General features: G+C 34.2%; 1 protein-coding gene across 1 annotated transcript in view; it reads left to right on the forward strand.

Annotated features, from left to right (window-relative positions):
* Positions 1 to 16,663, forward strand: part of PIGK (phosphatidylinositol glycan anchor biosynthesis class K) — a 128,135-nt gene that overhangs the window by 34,812 nt on the left and 76,660 nt on the right. The window contains exons 4-9 of the mRNA XM_036257229.1: positions 2,707 to 2,842; positions 4,779 to 4,890; positions 7,691 to 7,787; positions 10,461 to 10,578; positions 11,313 to 11,423; positions 16,358 to 16,530. Coding sequence (XP_036113122.1) covers positions 2,707 to 2,842; positions 4,779 to 4,890; positions 7,691 to 7,787; positions 10,461 to 10,578; positions 11,313 to 11,423; positions 16,358 to 16,530 — 747 coding nt within the window. The remainder of the gene's footprint in view (positions 1 to 2,706; positions 2,843 to 4,778; positions 4,891 to 7,690; positions 7,788 to 10,460; positions 10,579 to 11,312; positions 11,424 to 16,357; positions 16,531 to 16,663) is intronic.

A 16,663-nucleotide genomic window follows, 5' to 3' on the forward strand; every position in this document is an offset into this window, starting at 1 on the left:
GCTAAAAACAATGCTTTAAGGAGTCAAGTTAGATCTCATAACTGGTGTTCAAAGAATGTGTATTGGCAAAGATGTAATTAAATATAAGATCTGATTCTCCTGAAAAGTAACCAGAGTCTGGAAGTTATGAATTGCATTTTGTACAACATATTTTTGTGAACAGACTTCCCAATCATCACATTACATTGTAGTGTGGATGTCAAAATATAGAAAAATGTGAACTGGAGAACCAGGCCTGATGTTATCTCTTTCTCTTGTTAAATATAACAGTAGTCATTTAGTTTTAGCAAAATAACATCATTCTTCAATTGGAATTAATATTTTTAGAATATTACTTGTTTGTTAGATTGTTTAAGTTATAATTTTATATTTATTTATAGTTTTATAAGACGTAAAAGCCTAAGGATTTTACTTTCATGTATATGTTTAAGTATTATCATACAAATAATTTAACACTTGGACCAAAAGAAATTTTTTTCCTCTGGAAAACAGGTCTGAACATTTGTTAACTTTTAGAAACAGTGAACAGAGTATGTGGTTGGACGTCTAAATCTTTGAAATCTAGTCTTTCCTGCCTTGTTCTTCATTTATTATCCACAAATATAATGATTTTTAAATATGTTGATTATGTTAACAGAAGGTTATGGTACTTATGTTGAGGCTCAAAAGTATCTGTATAAAAACCTGAAACTAATATAATATTATGTGTCACCTGTAATTGAAAAATAGATTTAAAATTATCTGTAGGAAAAATATTGATTGAATTTGTAATTTAAAGCTAAAATTACCATTTCTTTATGATATCGACATTGGGTAGATATTGAATCTTAAACCAAAAACATGGCCTAAAGGCCTATTTTTATACTGAGATTGGGAGGTCAGTTTAGGCTTGTTTCATAAAGGCTTATAACAAAAAAGATTTGATTAATAATAACTTTGTTAATCACCTTAAATTATTATAAAGAGAAGATATATTTTCCATTTTAAGAGGAATAACTTTCATCATTCTGTGAATATGAATCAGTAGCAGCTGAAAATCTGATCTTTGAATGTGGCAGAGTTGGAACCCTTTCAAAATATAAATCTAGCCAATTTTCAAGAAAAATCACAATGATTCAGTTTTGAACTTTAATGTATTTGGAGCATATGCAGCAGAACATTTTCTTCTTATCTCCTGCCAAACTAGTTGCATATGCCGCATTAATTTTTTCATATGTTTGGGAAGCTCAAGTATATGGTAGAATAGAGTTGCATGGTTCATGTCCAGCAGTTTTAATGGTATGATCAAGATAAGTATCAAAGAGAAATTTTGTGATTTTTCTCTCAGAGAAAATATATGCAAAAATGAAAAGATTTCATTCACTCAACGGATATTAGTTGAATACCTACTATATACCAGGCTCTATTACTCAGCCTGAGTGTTACAGTGGTGAACAGGACATATCAAATCCTGCCATCAGAGAGTTTATATTCTAATGGGGGTGGTGGTGGGGGATGATGGGGATTTTAGATTCATAAATCACATGTAGAAAATAAAATACAATGAGATCAGAGTAACTTAGCTGAGATTGGAATGATACGAAGATTTGGGAGGAGAGAAGTCTAAATTGGGTCAGTAGCCCCTGAAGTGGGAAAGGCTTGGTCTATTCATAGAGCAGAAAGGTTAGTGTAGACAGAACATAATGATAAATGGTAGGGGCCAATGTTAGAGAGATAGAGACCACATTAATTGAGCCTTTAGACCATGTAAAGATTTTTTATTTTCCTCTAATTATATTAGGGAGTCCTTGGAGGGTTTTAAGTGAGAAAGTTTAATGATTTGACTTACTTAAGGAAGATCACCCTGGTGGCTATAAGGAGAATGAACTGTAAAAAGTTGAGCATAGAAGCAGGAAACCAGGTCGGGAACTATTCTAATGGCATCTAGTCAAGAAATGATGGTGGCTGGTATGGGGAGATGGAGTGGAGACAGTGAAGAATCGATTGGATTGGAGACATGTTTCTGTGATACTCTAATTGCACTTGCTGATGGAGTGCATGTATTCATATTTAAGTGTGCTTCTGAAAGTCAAATTCTTTGGAATGTCATTGTTTACATGGACTGTGTAAGTCCTGAGAATGTCAAATATTACTAATTTGTTTTTAAATGTGGAGAACAGTGCTGCTCCTACAGATTCCTCTTGCTATATGGCATAAAATGTACTCTGTTGAGAAAAAATTTTAAATTATAACTTCAAATTCTGCAGATTAATTCATGCCAGATTGCTCCAATTTCTCTATTTTAAAACTTATACTGCCCTGGTCAGTTTGGCTCAGCAGAAGAGCATTGGCCTGCGGACCAATGAGTTGTGGGTTTGATTGCGGCCAAGGGCACGTACCTCAGTTGCGGTTCATCCTGGCCCTGGTCGGAGTCATGCGGGAGGCAATGTGTTTTTCTCTCTCTCCCTTTCTCTCCCTCTTTCTTCCTCCCATTCTGTCTGAATATAAATAGAAAAATATCCTCAGGTGAGGGTTAAAAAACAAACAACAACAAAAAAAGAACTTATGCTACATAAGAATATTAAAAAAATAGTTCTTTTAAATATGTACTCGATAGGTTTGTTTTTTTAGTGAAAATAATTGTCACATGATATAAACAAAATGTGTCTATTTTTAACTTTTTGGTTTTATTTAAATAATACATTTTCTGGAATTTTTTTTTTTTAGTCACATTGTTCTGATGCTTGCAGATGATATGGCCTGCAACCCTAGGAATCCCAAACCAGCTACGGTATTCAGTCACAAGAATATGGAACTGAATGTGTATGGAGACGATGTGGAAGTAGATTATAGAAGTTACGAGGTAAATTGTTTAATTCAGCAACATTTTTGAAATGTAGTCACTGTTACTTTTAATCTCTAAAATCGTGATAGAATATAATAGTCTTATTCTTTGTCTTTAAACTTTGTACATAATTGTTACTGAAGCCTTGATATATTTCTGTCTCTGAAGTTCATATTAAGGAAAAAATAGATAAGTAAAACTATCACAACATGAATATTTTAAATATATATTTGGGATAAGCAATTTTATGTTGGTCTTTATGAGAGTATTTTAGTGAAGTTTAATGTATTAACTTGCTTTTACACTAAAGGCATTATTTGTTTTTCATATTTGATCTAAATTTTAAGTTTTATATTTTTAGTAAATATATTAATTGTGGAGAAGTTAAAAACACTAACAAAAACTCACCCATATTTCCACTATTTACAGGTAACCACCTTTAATATGCTTCTAGTGTTTTTATGCATATATGATTAAAAATAAAAATGTAAATTTGAATAGTAGCATTATACTATATTTTCTCCCTTGAAAGATCATTTTAAGTTTAACAGATTGTGAATATGTTTAAAATTTGAAGTGTTCTTTGATGCAGTATTCCTTTATAGTCCTTCCTTTACCAAGCTTAAATAAGACACAGTTTCCTATGTTTCCAGACTTGTTTTGAAGCAGTTGTAAAAAGCATGTCTGTCTCCTCCCAGGCTATCAGCATCTTGAGGGCATGGCTTATATCTTATGCATATCTAGCAAATACTAATAGCCCTTTGAAGACATTAAAAAAATGTTTGTTCAACAATTAAATGTGTATAAATGTTGGACTTTTTACTTGTTTATTTAGTCATTATAAAGTGTAGACCAAAAATTTTCTTTTCTTGTTAGCTATTAGTTCTATTAAAACACTTAACATTTTGCTGACTTCTGGGATAAATGTAAACTAAAGAGCTTACACACACACACACTTACACCCATGATCTAGAGAAAAGTCGAACAAGGAAGTTGGAGAGTTTTTCTGCTTTTTAAATATGGATCTATATTATACAACTTTGAATTAGCATTACATTCTCCATGACTTTAAACGTGCTTTCAAAGAATTCCAGAGGTCTGGAAATTTCAGGTTGGGAAATCTAATTTAAAGCTGTATGAATTTTTTATATGTTAAAGATATCCTTCATGAATTTTAAATAACAAAATGTACTAAAAAAAAAATGTAACTTGGGGATTATCCATGGACCTATTCTTATGGTTTTATTTTTATGATTTATTATGGACATATCTTTCATGGTTAATCTAGAATTGACTAAGTAGTTGCACAGATTAACTGTAATAGTTATGTACCTGAATTTATGTATAAGTTTCTATATATGTTTTTTTATCTTCCTAAAGAATTGTCTATGAAGACAGATTTGTAATTTTACATATTTGGCAATACTTTGCATAGTTTTAAAGTTAGAACTTTTTTCCTCAAAGTAGTTATTTAATAGTTTTTAGTATTAAAAAAAAATTTGTTTTAAATTGATTTCAGAGAGGAAGGAAGAGGGAACCAGAGAGAGAGAGAAAGTGAGAAGGAGAGAGAGAGAGAAACATTGATGAGACAGAAACATCAATAAGAGAGAAACATCGATTGGCTGCCCCCTTTATGGCCCCTACTGGGGAGCAAACCTGCAACCAGGGAATGTGCTCTGACAGGGAATCAAACCCGAGACCTTTTGGTGAATGGCACGAAACTCAACCAACTGAGCCACACTGGCCCGGGAAGGTTTTAGTATTTTTTTAAATGGAGGCAGTTACTTTGAGGTGTATATTTAAATAAATATATTTTTAGTTTATTTCTCTTTGTGTTTTATTTTCAGTTTCTGCTGAGTAATACATAGAGAAAGGAGAAATAATATTTTTGAAAGTAAAAAAAAAAAAATTACCATGTTTCTCTAAGTTCTGTTTAATCTGATTTTTTTTTCAGGTAACTGTAGAGAATTTTTTGCGAGTATTAACTGGAAGGATCCCACCTAGTACTCCTCGGTCAAAACGCCTTCTTTCTGATGATAGGAGCAATATTCTTATCTATATGACAGGTAATTTCAGAATTTAGATATTTAACAATAGAATATATTGCTACCATTTTCAACAAGAAATTTGCATGGAAAGAAATTTAAACAACTTAAATGATTTTTGGTTAAAATAGTTTATTTGTTATGTAGTTCTCTTTTCTCATAATATATAACAACTTCAAATAATATTTGAAAACAGTGTAACATTTTGTGCTGTCCCTTAGTTTCCTTTTTCTATTGTTTTTACTGTTACTCTGGTAAAGCTTATTACCTTTTACTTGGTATCCTGCTGTAGCCTCTTTGCCTTCAGTTTGTCTCCTATTAATCATCCTACTGAAGGATTTAATAGAAGTTGCAAATCTGTCCCTCCTCTTCTTAAACCTCTGGTTTCCAATGGTGGAGTCTCAAACTTTAGTGAGTATAAAGATTATCTGAATGCAAATATTTAGGCTTTTATGTAAAATTATGATTTAGTTTGGCTCCAGAGTGTGACTCATGAAACTTCATTTTAAATATATTCCCTCATATGAGCTGCTGTAGTCTTTTGTCTGTACTTTGAGGACTATTGTAGATAAAGTCCTCCATAATACAGTTATATTATTTATTGAGTTATACTGTATGTAATATATAATAAGTATTATTTAGTTATATTATCACTTATTTAATTGTAGTTCTTACACTTTTTCTAATTTCTTTCCAAGCATTGGACTGTTTCTGTACTCATATCGTTTACTTAAGCTATTGCTTTTGTTTATTGATGTCTTCTCAGTTGACTTTGCCTACTTGATTATTCCTTATTGTTTCAGTCTCAGTGATTTCCTTTCTAAGTCTAGGGTGACCTATGCTTCCAGTTGCCTGGGACAGTGTTAGTTTACACTTGTTGCCCAAAGTAATGATCAATAATATCTCTTTTTTTAAGGACTTGGTATGTGTTATATATTTTATAATTGCCCTAAGACACTTCTCATCTCTATGGCTGGTGTAGACTCTTTTCTTTGTACTACCACATTAATCTGTAGTTTCTGTTTTAGCATTTAATTTATTATTGCTCTTTTGTCTGGATATTTATTGACTTTATTAGATTTTTGAACTCTAAGGTGCCAATGATAATGTGTTCTTCATATTTTTATCACCAGTGCCCTATCTTATAGTAGTATTCAGTAAATATGAATGTTGGGCAAGTGATATTTAAACATTTTTTTTAGAGGGTATTCCATCCAACTGATGATAAAACAGGTGCAGAATGATCAGATGTCACAGCAGGGCAATTACTGACCCCTGCTGAGCTGTTTGCTATTATTTACCCATCATTCTGCTTTTATTTACAGCTTTAAAAATTCAGTACATTTATAAACTTTATAAATTAACTCAGGACAATTTTTATTTTAGTTTATTTAACAGTTACAGTAAATTTTTAGGCGTCTGTGGCAAATGGGATAAAGTAGAGTCTTGTAGCTTAGCTTTATTTGATGTACCAAACTAGAGGTTTTACAACATTTATTTTTTCTGAGTTGATATGGAAGAAATTGCAGCAGTCTAAAATAGGATTTGTAAACGATGGCCCATCGAAGGGCTCCCTGTATTAGAAATCGAGCTTGAGCAGCACACAGTCTCATTCGTTTGTTTTACGGATTGTCTGTGGCTGCTTTTACGCTGTAACAGCAGAGTCCCGTAGTTACAACTGTACTGTTTTAACGGTACAGTTACAACGTAGTTGTACCATTTACCACCTGGCCCTTTACAGAATTTGCCAACTCATAGAAGAGGATAGGGGGTTGGTAATTATGATAATAAAAATAATAGCTGGTATTTATTGAGGCTTTCCGTATATAAGGCAATATTCTAAACTACTGTGTGTAACTCATTTCATCCTCACAGCAACCTGAAGATTTAGGTGCAGCTATTCAGAGCTGATAAATGGTTCTGTGGGTTGTGCACTATACATAAGTATCTGGGTAGGGAGGTGAGTGGGAACTGAAATCCAGTGTATGTTTATACTTACTAAGCAGTATGCCCTGCCATAGAGTTGTCTAATGGGAGAGAGAAGTATCCCCCCCCCCCCCCAAAGGCATAGCCACTAACCACTTTGAGCTCACAGAACTGCATATATTCAGAGGGCACTAAAATAGACACATTTTTCTACTTTGCTTCCCAGTGGGAGGTACCTTTATAAAATCTGTATAAAGGAGCTATGTAGGCATGATAATGATGGTCTTGCTGACACCTTTCTCACTTAACAACTGAGAAAACTGGGGCATAGAGAGATTAAGTAATTTGATTAAAATAACAATCATTAAGTGAATGAGCTAGGGTTAGAATCCAGACAGATTTGCTTCTTTAATGCATTTTAAATGTCACAGTCTTCTGGTCAGCTCTCCTGGGATGGTGTTTGATAGTTGTAAAAACATCAGTTTTTAAATGATAACTGCACTTTCTAGCAGTACAGTATTCCAAGTATACACTGTGAGTAGTACGAGCAGACCACGCGACTGGCTAGTGCCTTCCACTCCTTTCTCACCAAAAATGTTTCCCTGGTGTGTGAGAGATTTTATCTATGGAAAGTCATTTCTGTGCTTTTCTATTACTGAATGATACAAAAACTCTAAAGATATTGTATCTACCATTTTTATACAGTTTATCATTATTTTCTTTCCAATCAGTATGAAATTAAATTTATTTGTTTCACAGTATTTTTTACTTTAGAGTATAAAATAATAAGTGATATTACAAATTTCCATGAAAGATGTAAAAATTTGTATCAGGATGTATGTAGTTTGCATTAAAAAAAATGTGTCTTTTTAATCTTTTTGACTCTTCCTATAAGGACACGGTGGAAACGGTTTCTTGAAATTTCAAGATTCTGAAGAAATTACCAACATAGAACTTGCAGATGCTTTTGAACAAATGTGGCAGAAAAGACGGTAATTAGCAAATAACTACTTTTCACAAGATAAATTAGTACCTAATTTTTCCATGGTTAGTATATCTGTAGATCTTATTTTATAAGATTTTAATTTATTTAAATTTCTTTTAGATTTATATTTGTTATTTCTACTGAATGGAGTTATTATTATTATTATTATTTTTTTCTTTATTGATATGAGAGAGAGAGAGAGGAAGGGAGCGAGAGAGAGAAACATCGGTGAGAGAGAACATTGATTGGCTGCCTCCTGTGTGCCCCACACTGGGGATTTGGCCCACAACCTGGGCAAGTGCCCTGACCGGGAATCAAACCGGTGACCTGTCGGTACATGGGTTGATGCTCAACCATTGAGCCACACCAGCCGGGCTGAATGAAGTTATTTTTATTTATTATTATTATTTTGTTAATCCTCACTTGAGGGTATTTTTTCCATTGATTTTTAGAGAGAGTGGAAGGCAGAGAGGAAGGGGAGAAAGAGAGAGAGATAGAGAGAGAAACATCAGTGTGAGAGATATCAATTAGTTGCCTACTGCACTCACCCCAACCGGGGCCAGGGATCGAACCTGCAACCCAGGTACGTGCTCTCGACTGGGAATCAAGCACACGACCCTTCAGTGCTTTAACTACTTAGCCATACTGGTCAGGGGAGAATGGTGTTATTTTTAAGAGAAAAATTCAGGGTTATTAAAGAACATGGGAAAAAAAGTTAACCTTTTAAGATCATATCTCTTGCTATTTAGCATCCTTTTTGGAGGAAATAAGATCCCCACTAATGACATTCCCTATTATTTAAGGGGATCGCGAACATACATTTTTTTTTTCCAACTTGTGCCTATTCTTACTTTTTGCACATTCTGTGGCGCTCCATGCGATAACAGTATATTATTCTGTGGAAAAAAATGTTGCAATTACGATTAGTATAAAATTTGTGACTTGATTCATATTAAAGATGATATATTGTTAGTAATCTAATGGTAAGCATCCCTTTGGTTGAAAGTTATCATGTGAACTTACCGAGTGAATGTAAAATAGTACAGTGTGGTTATGGCCAGAGGGAAGGGAGTAGGGGCTGGGTGGAGGTGGGCAAAGTGTGTGGGGTAATGGGGACATCTGTAATAGTGTCAACAATAAAAATCAAGTTAAGTAAAATAGCATTAACACTGCTTTTTACTTGATTACCTTCAGTAAACCCCTATGGGTTACCTTCTAAACATGCAGCAAAGAGGGAAATATGCTTATTTTGCCTTGAAAGGATTTAAAATGTAGTTGAAAAGACTACACATATACACAACTATGGTACAAATGAAATATTATAGATGTTGAATTGTAAGCCTAAGCAGAATATGTATAAGTGCTGAGGAGGAAGATTTTGCTAGTTACTGGTTTTATCTTATCCATAGTTCACATTTATTGAATGCATAGTAGTAGGTGCTGGGCACTGTGTTACATGTAATGTCTGATTTAATAACAACTCCATGAAGTAGATAGTTTTATTACTCTTTTTTTTTTTCCTTTTTTTTACAAATGAATAAATTGAGCTAAGCAGATTAACTTACCGAACTTGACACGGTTAGAAAGTGCCAGCACTGGGATCCATGCTCAGTGGTGCAGTGCTGTACTGCCTCGTGTAACCTGAGATGTTTCTGACCTAAGTGGAGGCCCCTGATTTTGTCTCAGAAGAAATGGCATACTAATCGTGCCTTCTATCGCCTGCTTAGATGTTGTGGTTCAAGCTTACATATTGTTTTTTCAAGGGCCAGTGTTAGCTATCTGCCTAGGTGCGGTGTCTAAGAGAAACCTCTGAGAAAACTTACCTGCTCCCCACTTTCACTTTCACCAGCTAGGGATCTCATTCTAAAAATACAGAGCCTAGTGTGTTCTTTCACTTAAAAAAGCCTTTGATGGCTTCCTCAAACTTACAGGATAAGATCCAGACTTTATATGGGTTATTTTGCTTACAGATTGACCTTACCTACCTTTTTAAAATGAATTTCCCCAATTACTCTAAATCCTAGCTACAAGGACTATTCCCCTTTTCCCAAACATTCATACTTATTCATTTAGATGCCTTAGTGCAAGCTTTTTCCTTTGCTGGAATGGGCTTTTCCTTTCTTTGTTCAGTGCATAACACTCACTCTGTTCATTTCTCAGTGCTCTTAGAGCACTTTGACTTTGTTAGATGCCAGGCACTATAGGGCAGGGACAGTTGTTTTCTCAGCCAAGTGTCAGGGACATTGTAGTTTCTCACTAAATACTTGTAACACATCATACAGTTTATGAGTGTCTTCCAGTTAGATTTTAAGCTCTTTGAGTATGGTGACTATATATATATATTCTACTTTTTCTGAATGTAGATCAGTTTCTAGGGCAGCATGAGTACCAAATATGTGTTTTTGTTGTATTCAATATTTAGTATTCATTTAGATTCTGAATTATGTGGCACAGATAAGGGAGGGGGAAAGAATTATGATACCACAACCATTCCTTGTTGTAGTGGTTTTCCTGTAGTGGTTTTCTATTGGGAATTCTACTGAAAAGTCTCAGTTTTTAACAAATGAAATGACTAAGATATAACTTAAACATGTTATGCTGTGGAAGCATTGTAAAAGTATTAGTTAATGTATGATTAGCAGCATGATTCATGTCAACGATGTTACCACTTTTCTTTCAGCTACAATGAGCTACTGTTTATTATTGATACTTGTCAAGGAGCATCCATGTATGAGCGATTTTATTCTCCTAACATAATGGCTTTAGCTAGTAGCCAAGTGGGAGAAGATTCACTCTCGGTAAGTATATTTTTCCCACTTGTAAACTGCATTGTCTTTGGAATGTATAGCTATTTCTCAAATCTCTTATTTGCTTAATGAGTATATCTGCTATTTCTTACTTTTAGACTTTTTAACAACTTAGAAGGAAATTTTGATAACATTTAAACTATTTGTTATAATGATGCTATTAGACTTGTACTTTATTTTTGCTTTGGTTTTTAAAAAATTTTATTGAGGTATAATTGACATACAACATTATATTGATTTCAGGTGTATAACATGATTTGATATTTGTATACACTGTAAAATGATCACCACAATAAGTGTAATTAACATCTGTCACCATATATAGTTACAAAATTTTTTTGTGTGTGATGGGAACCTTTAAGATCTACTCTCTTAGGAACTTTCAAATATGCAATACAGTATTAGTAACAATAGTTTCCATGCTATATATTACATACACATGACTTATTTATTTTCTTACTGGAGTTTTGCACCTTTTGACTTCCTTTAGCTATTTGGCACACCGCCTCCATCCCCATGCCTCTGGCAACCATCAGTCTGTTCTCCCTCTGTATTTATGAGCTTGTTTTATTTTATTTTTGTTCTACTTATATGTGAGATCATATGATATTTGTATTTCTCTATCTGCCTAATTTCACTTAGCATAATGCCTTCCAGGTTCATCTAGTTCATTCTTTTTTTTATGACTGAATAATAGCCTGTTGTATATGCTTTGCTTTTTGTAGCATCAACCTGATCCTGCAATCGGAGTTCACCTTATGGATAGATACACATATTATGTCTTGGAATTTTTAGAAGAGATTAATCCAGCCAGCCAAACTAATATGAATGACCTTGTAAGTATTTGCTTGACTATAGCACACAGGTATGCTAATCTGAACATGATCAGTGACGTCTTTTATTTTCCGTACTACTAGGGTACTATGTCATATGCTGAATGGTGGCCTTTTAAAACTGTTTTGGCCCTGGCCAGTTTGGCTCAGTGGTTAGAGTGTCAGCCTGTGGACCAAAGGGTTGAGGGTTCAATTCCTGGTCAAGGGCATATACCTGGATTGCAGGTTTGATCCCCAGCCCCAGTTGGGGTTGTTTGGGAATCAGCCAATTGATGTGTCTCTCTCACATTGATGTTTCTCCCTCCCCCTTTCCCCCCTTTCACTCTATCTAAAAATTAATGGAAAATGTCCTTTGGTGAGGATTAACAAACAAAACAAAACAAAACAAAACAACACACCTGTTTTGAATCTCCCTTTATAGTAGTATTTCTTTCTTTACTACAAGAGGCCTAAATATTTAGCCCAGTTAACTTGCTATTCCTTGAGGTACTTTTCTATTTTCATTCATTTGCTCTATTCTTTTCCTTACCAGAAATGTATTTTTTTTAAGATTCACATATTGAAATGCTATCTATTTTTCAGGAGTCAAATCAGATCCTGCCTCCTCCAGGAAGTCTTCCCAAATTCTTCTCTGTTGGAATTTACATAAGATAAATAAAGCTTTTCAGAGCTTTTTCTTTTTTGTACCATTTATCAAAGTCTATTTTTTTTTTTGAACTTAGTAACTGAGTGCGAGTGTCTTTTTCACATAATGGGAAGTTCTTGGAGAAGAGAGACCTTCTTTTACATATATTTTTGTGCACCCTACAACTGCTAGTGCAATGTTTTGACATGGCTTGTTGAATTTAGTTCACTTTCCCCCTGACTTTTCTGCCCTAGTTGTAACTTTTTAAATAATTACTTTAAGGTTACTATTGAAAGTAGGCATAACAAAAAGCTTGAAATAATTCTAGATGGGGTAATTACTGTGCATCAACGACATTCACTCTTTTTTCCCCATTAATTCATATCTTGTTCATTCATTCAAATATTTCTTGAGTTATTGCTAAGTGCCAGGCACTAGCTATACCCTAGTGAAAGAGACAGGCTCTGTCCCTGACTTCAGTTAGCTTTGGAATGAAGGGGGTGCTGAGGAGGTAGGGCTCTGGACTCTAGTACTTTAGTGAAGTAGTTTTGCTGATCTCTTTTATTATATAGAAACCTTTTAGGTTAATTTTTATTTATTAAAGGGGATCTGCAGAATTCTGAAAGCCACTGCTATAAGCTGTCAAATTTGATAGCAGAACTACTTACTAATTATATTTTTAAGGTTATATATTTTTATGCCTGTTAAAGTTAATATGAATTTGAATATGAAAACAATACTTATAATAATGCTACTTTAACTAGAAGAAAATTACAGTCACCTAAATTCCAGTTACTTTAATTTTAAAGTTTATTCACATTTTATAATTATACATTGTACATTTTATGTAATACATGACATGCTGTCTCAGAAGTTCACAATAAATGCACCTCACACTTTAAAATGTCTAATGGATTAAAAAAATACTTCTGTTGAAATTATATATGAATGACTGAGGATACTAATGTTTTTTTTATTGCTCACAATTGTTATTTAGTTTTCTCTTTAAGTGTAGTAGGTATACAATATTATATTAGTTATATTAGTTTCAGGTGTACAATATAGTGATTCAGTGTTTTTATATCTTACAATGTAATGTGATCACTCCATTAATTCTAGTCACAGTGCAAACTCACCACCATTTTATTGACTCTGTTCCCCTTCACCTCTTTTGCACCCAGCCCATCATCCCCTTCTCCTTTGGCAACTATTCCTTTGGTCTTTGTTTTTGTGAGTCTGTTTTTGCTTTGTTTTTTTCTTTTTCTTTTTTAGATTCCACATATAAGTGAAACCATATGGTACTTGTCTTTCCCTGTCTTATTTCACTTAGCATAATACCCTCTAGGTCCAGTCATGTTATCTCAAATGGCAAGATTTCATTATTTTTTTATTGCTGTGTAATATTTAACTTTAAATAAACATTCCCCACTAATTTCATCTGGCCCTTTAACCTCGGTTCTTTAATTGACTTTTAATTGAATGATTATTGTAATCTTGTTTGCTAAGAATGGTCTCTTTCCTTGAAGTTAAATAATATAGTGATTTGACATAACTTTAGATATTGTATAATCCTACCTATTTTCTGTTGACGTATGTGTATATAGTAAAATTTGTTGAGTATCACCTGTATTCAGAATACTATGTTAAGGGCTTCCGGGGCAGAAAAATTAGAAGACTTGTTGTTTAGCCCCTTAAAAATATGTAGTGTCATTGTTAAGAGTTGAAGAGCACACATATAGAGTATCACCTGTTATCTGAAGTCTCTGGATCCTCCAGGCAAGTTCTTTTCTCTCTGAACATGTAACTCTTGCTATGCACCTTTATTATACTTCTTAATATTCCTCTGATTGTTTATAATTGTAGTGTTCCCTTGAGGCTTTGACCTTCTTAAATAAGAGGATGTTTTATGCATCTTAGTACCCACAGAACTTAATTATATATAGTGACTGGTTTTACTATACATTTACTATATATACAAGTAGTAAACTACATATATAGTAATTGTAGATGCCCAGTGAATGTTTATTGGATGAATGAAGGTCGTGACAACAGCGCACATTTATATGGTTCCTTTGAATAGGGTGGGATTAGTGACTGAAATTTTTCTTGGAAGTGGTAGATTTTCAGGTTTGAAAGAAGAAAATAAGTATAGCATACTCTAGGAAAATGGAGAGTTGCAGAGGCCCAGAAGTTGGAATACTAGATGATCCTTGTCTTTGGTAATAAACATATAAGCTGGTTAGAGTGCGGAGATTCTGTAAGTGAAGGAGATTATTGAAATTTAAGCTGAGCAACTGATTACAGGACCTGTGGGTCATTATGTTGCTGAGGCTAAGAAAATCAGATTGATATGATCAACATTCTTGAAGGGCAGAATTACTTCATAGCATGTAAAAGTATGATTATTTTGGCAGAAGAGAAGATAATACTTATTTAGTGTTTCCCAAGCTCATTCAACTATGCTTTCTCCTACTTTCCTCTTGTGGCACCTAATAGAACCCCCCAAGTTGCTCATACAGGAATGCCTTCAATATTCGTAGGACTTCAGTCTTAGCATTGTATGTTTATCTTCTACATTGTTTCTTCAACCTTCCACCTGTTTTATCCTTCCTGTTTGGCATTTTACTTTCTTGATCTTCCCCCAACTGGTTTTCCTTATTTGCTTCTTAATTTATATCTTTGTATTTCCTTTTATTGCGTTCCTGAATGGGGAAGGCAGTGTGATGTTAGGCTTAATGACTTAATCTCTTAGAGCCTTAGTTTGAAGTAGAGATAATAATTTTCATATGCCTCAAAGTTATTGGTAAACGTAAATGAGAATATTTACAAATTGCTTACCACAGTGCTTGGAACACTGTTGTTTCATAAAGTATAGCTGGTCCTGTCATGGTTGTGATTACCTATTCATGTGGGCAAGTGCTGTGGGCCTTGGGCCCTTACTAGCAAGCCTGTAGATCTCCGTATATCCTGTGCATCTGCCAAACTAGGTTATTTGTCTTACACATCTCTGTACCCATAGCTTTATTAGGAATGTTCTTAAATCCCATCTGTAATATTCCCTTTCCTTCAGAAAATAGCTTAAATTTTAGTCCCTCTTTTTTTCTTATCCTCAGACTATAAGAAGTTTATCCTTTTCTGAATCAGAACATGTCACCTTTCTTTCTTAACCTTGCTGTGTTTATGCATCTCTAACTAGACTAAAAGCCTCGAGGACAGGACCATGTCTATCAATTTTTGTATTTTCTGTAAAGGTAACAGTAGGAAGTATATGTGATAATAGGTACTTTATATGCTTTGCTGAGTGAATGAATAAGTGTCTGTCCTTGGTACTTCACTGATGTGGGATATCAGGGATAAGATTAACTTAAAAATTATCATGAGATCTGTGTAGCAGTGAAGTCATGTTTTTAGATTATATTCTTTGGAGCACTGTTGTCTGGTGGTGCTGTGGGTTTATTTTCATCATGGATAAACTAAGAAAGTTACTTGATTTATGGAATGGTTTCCATAGGTTCACAGCAGGAGACCAAAGGGGGATATCTAGTGGGGAGGCTGTGCTTGAACTCCCTGTGATCAGAGTACCTCTTTTATCTCTTTTTACATATTGGGCTACTATGTAATTTTTTTTTAGTTTAAAGGTTGAATGAAGGGGTCATGATTATAAAATGTTTAAAGAAAGCATTCAGGTACAGCATCCTCTAAGATGGATATAGATGCAGAATAAAGCAATTCTCTTTTCATACTGTTGCATATGAGTTCTCATAGATTTAAAGGTTCAAAATATACTTTGTAACATATGATTAAGAAAGGTCAAAGTTTTTCCCCCACCCTGGCAGCTTCCCTTTTTATCACCTGTTCTTGTGTCTGTGTAGCTTTCTTAGAATGCCAAGCACTATGATAGCAATGAAACTATTATCTTTAGAAACAGTAGTTTCTTTAGGTTGGAAGAGCTTTAAAAATACACTGCAGCCCTGGCCGGTTTGGCTCAGCGGTTAGAACGTCAGCCTGCGGTCCCGAGAGACCCGGGTTCGGTTCCCGCTAAGGGCATGTACTTCGGTTGCGGTTTGTCCCCAGCCCTGGTTGGGTTGTGTGGGTGGCGACCACTCGATGTGTCCCTTTCACGTCGATGTTTCTCTCTCTCTCGCTCCCTCCCACTCTATCTGAACAAAATATAAAAAAAAAAAATGTCCTCGGGTGAGGATAAAAAAAAAAAAATACACTGCAGCGTACTATATTGTTTTACTGGATTTAATAAAGGTGGTATGTGTATGTCGGTATGTGTGTATTTATTATTCCTACATATTTTTTTCAGTTTCAGGTATGTCCAAAAAGCCTATGTGTGTCTACTCCTGGACATCGCACTGATCTTTTTCAGAGGGACCCTAAAAATGTCCTGATAACTGATTTCTTTGGAAGTGTACGGAAAGTGGAAATTACAACAGAGACTATTAGTTTGCAGCCGGATTTAGGAATCACAGAAAGCAGGTATTCATCTTAAATTTTTATTCAAATAGAATATTCTAGTCTCACAATTTGTAAATTTTTATGTAACATAAGAGTAAGAGATGCAAGTTGATGTTTGTAAATGAAATTACACATTTCTACCCAATCTTCACTT

This window comes from Molossus molossus, unplaced genomic scaffold (genome assembly GCF_014108415.1).
Source record: "Molossus molossus isolate mMolMol1 unplaced genomic scaffold, mMolMol1.p scaffold_m16_p_12, whole genome shotgun sequence".
Taxonomy (NCBI): Eukaryota; Metazoa; Chordata; class Mammalia; order Chiroptera; family Molossidae; genus Molossus; species Molossus molossus.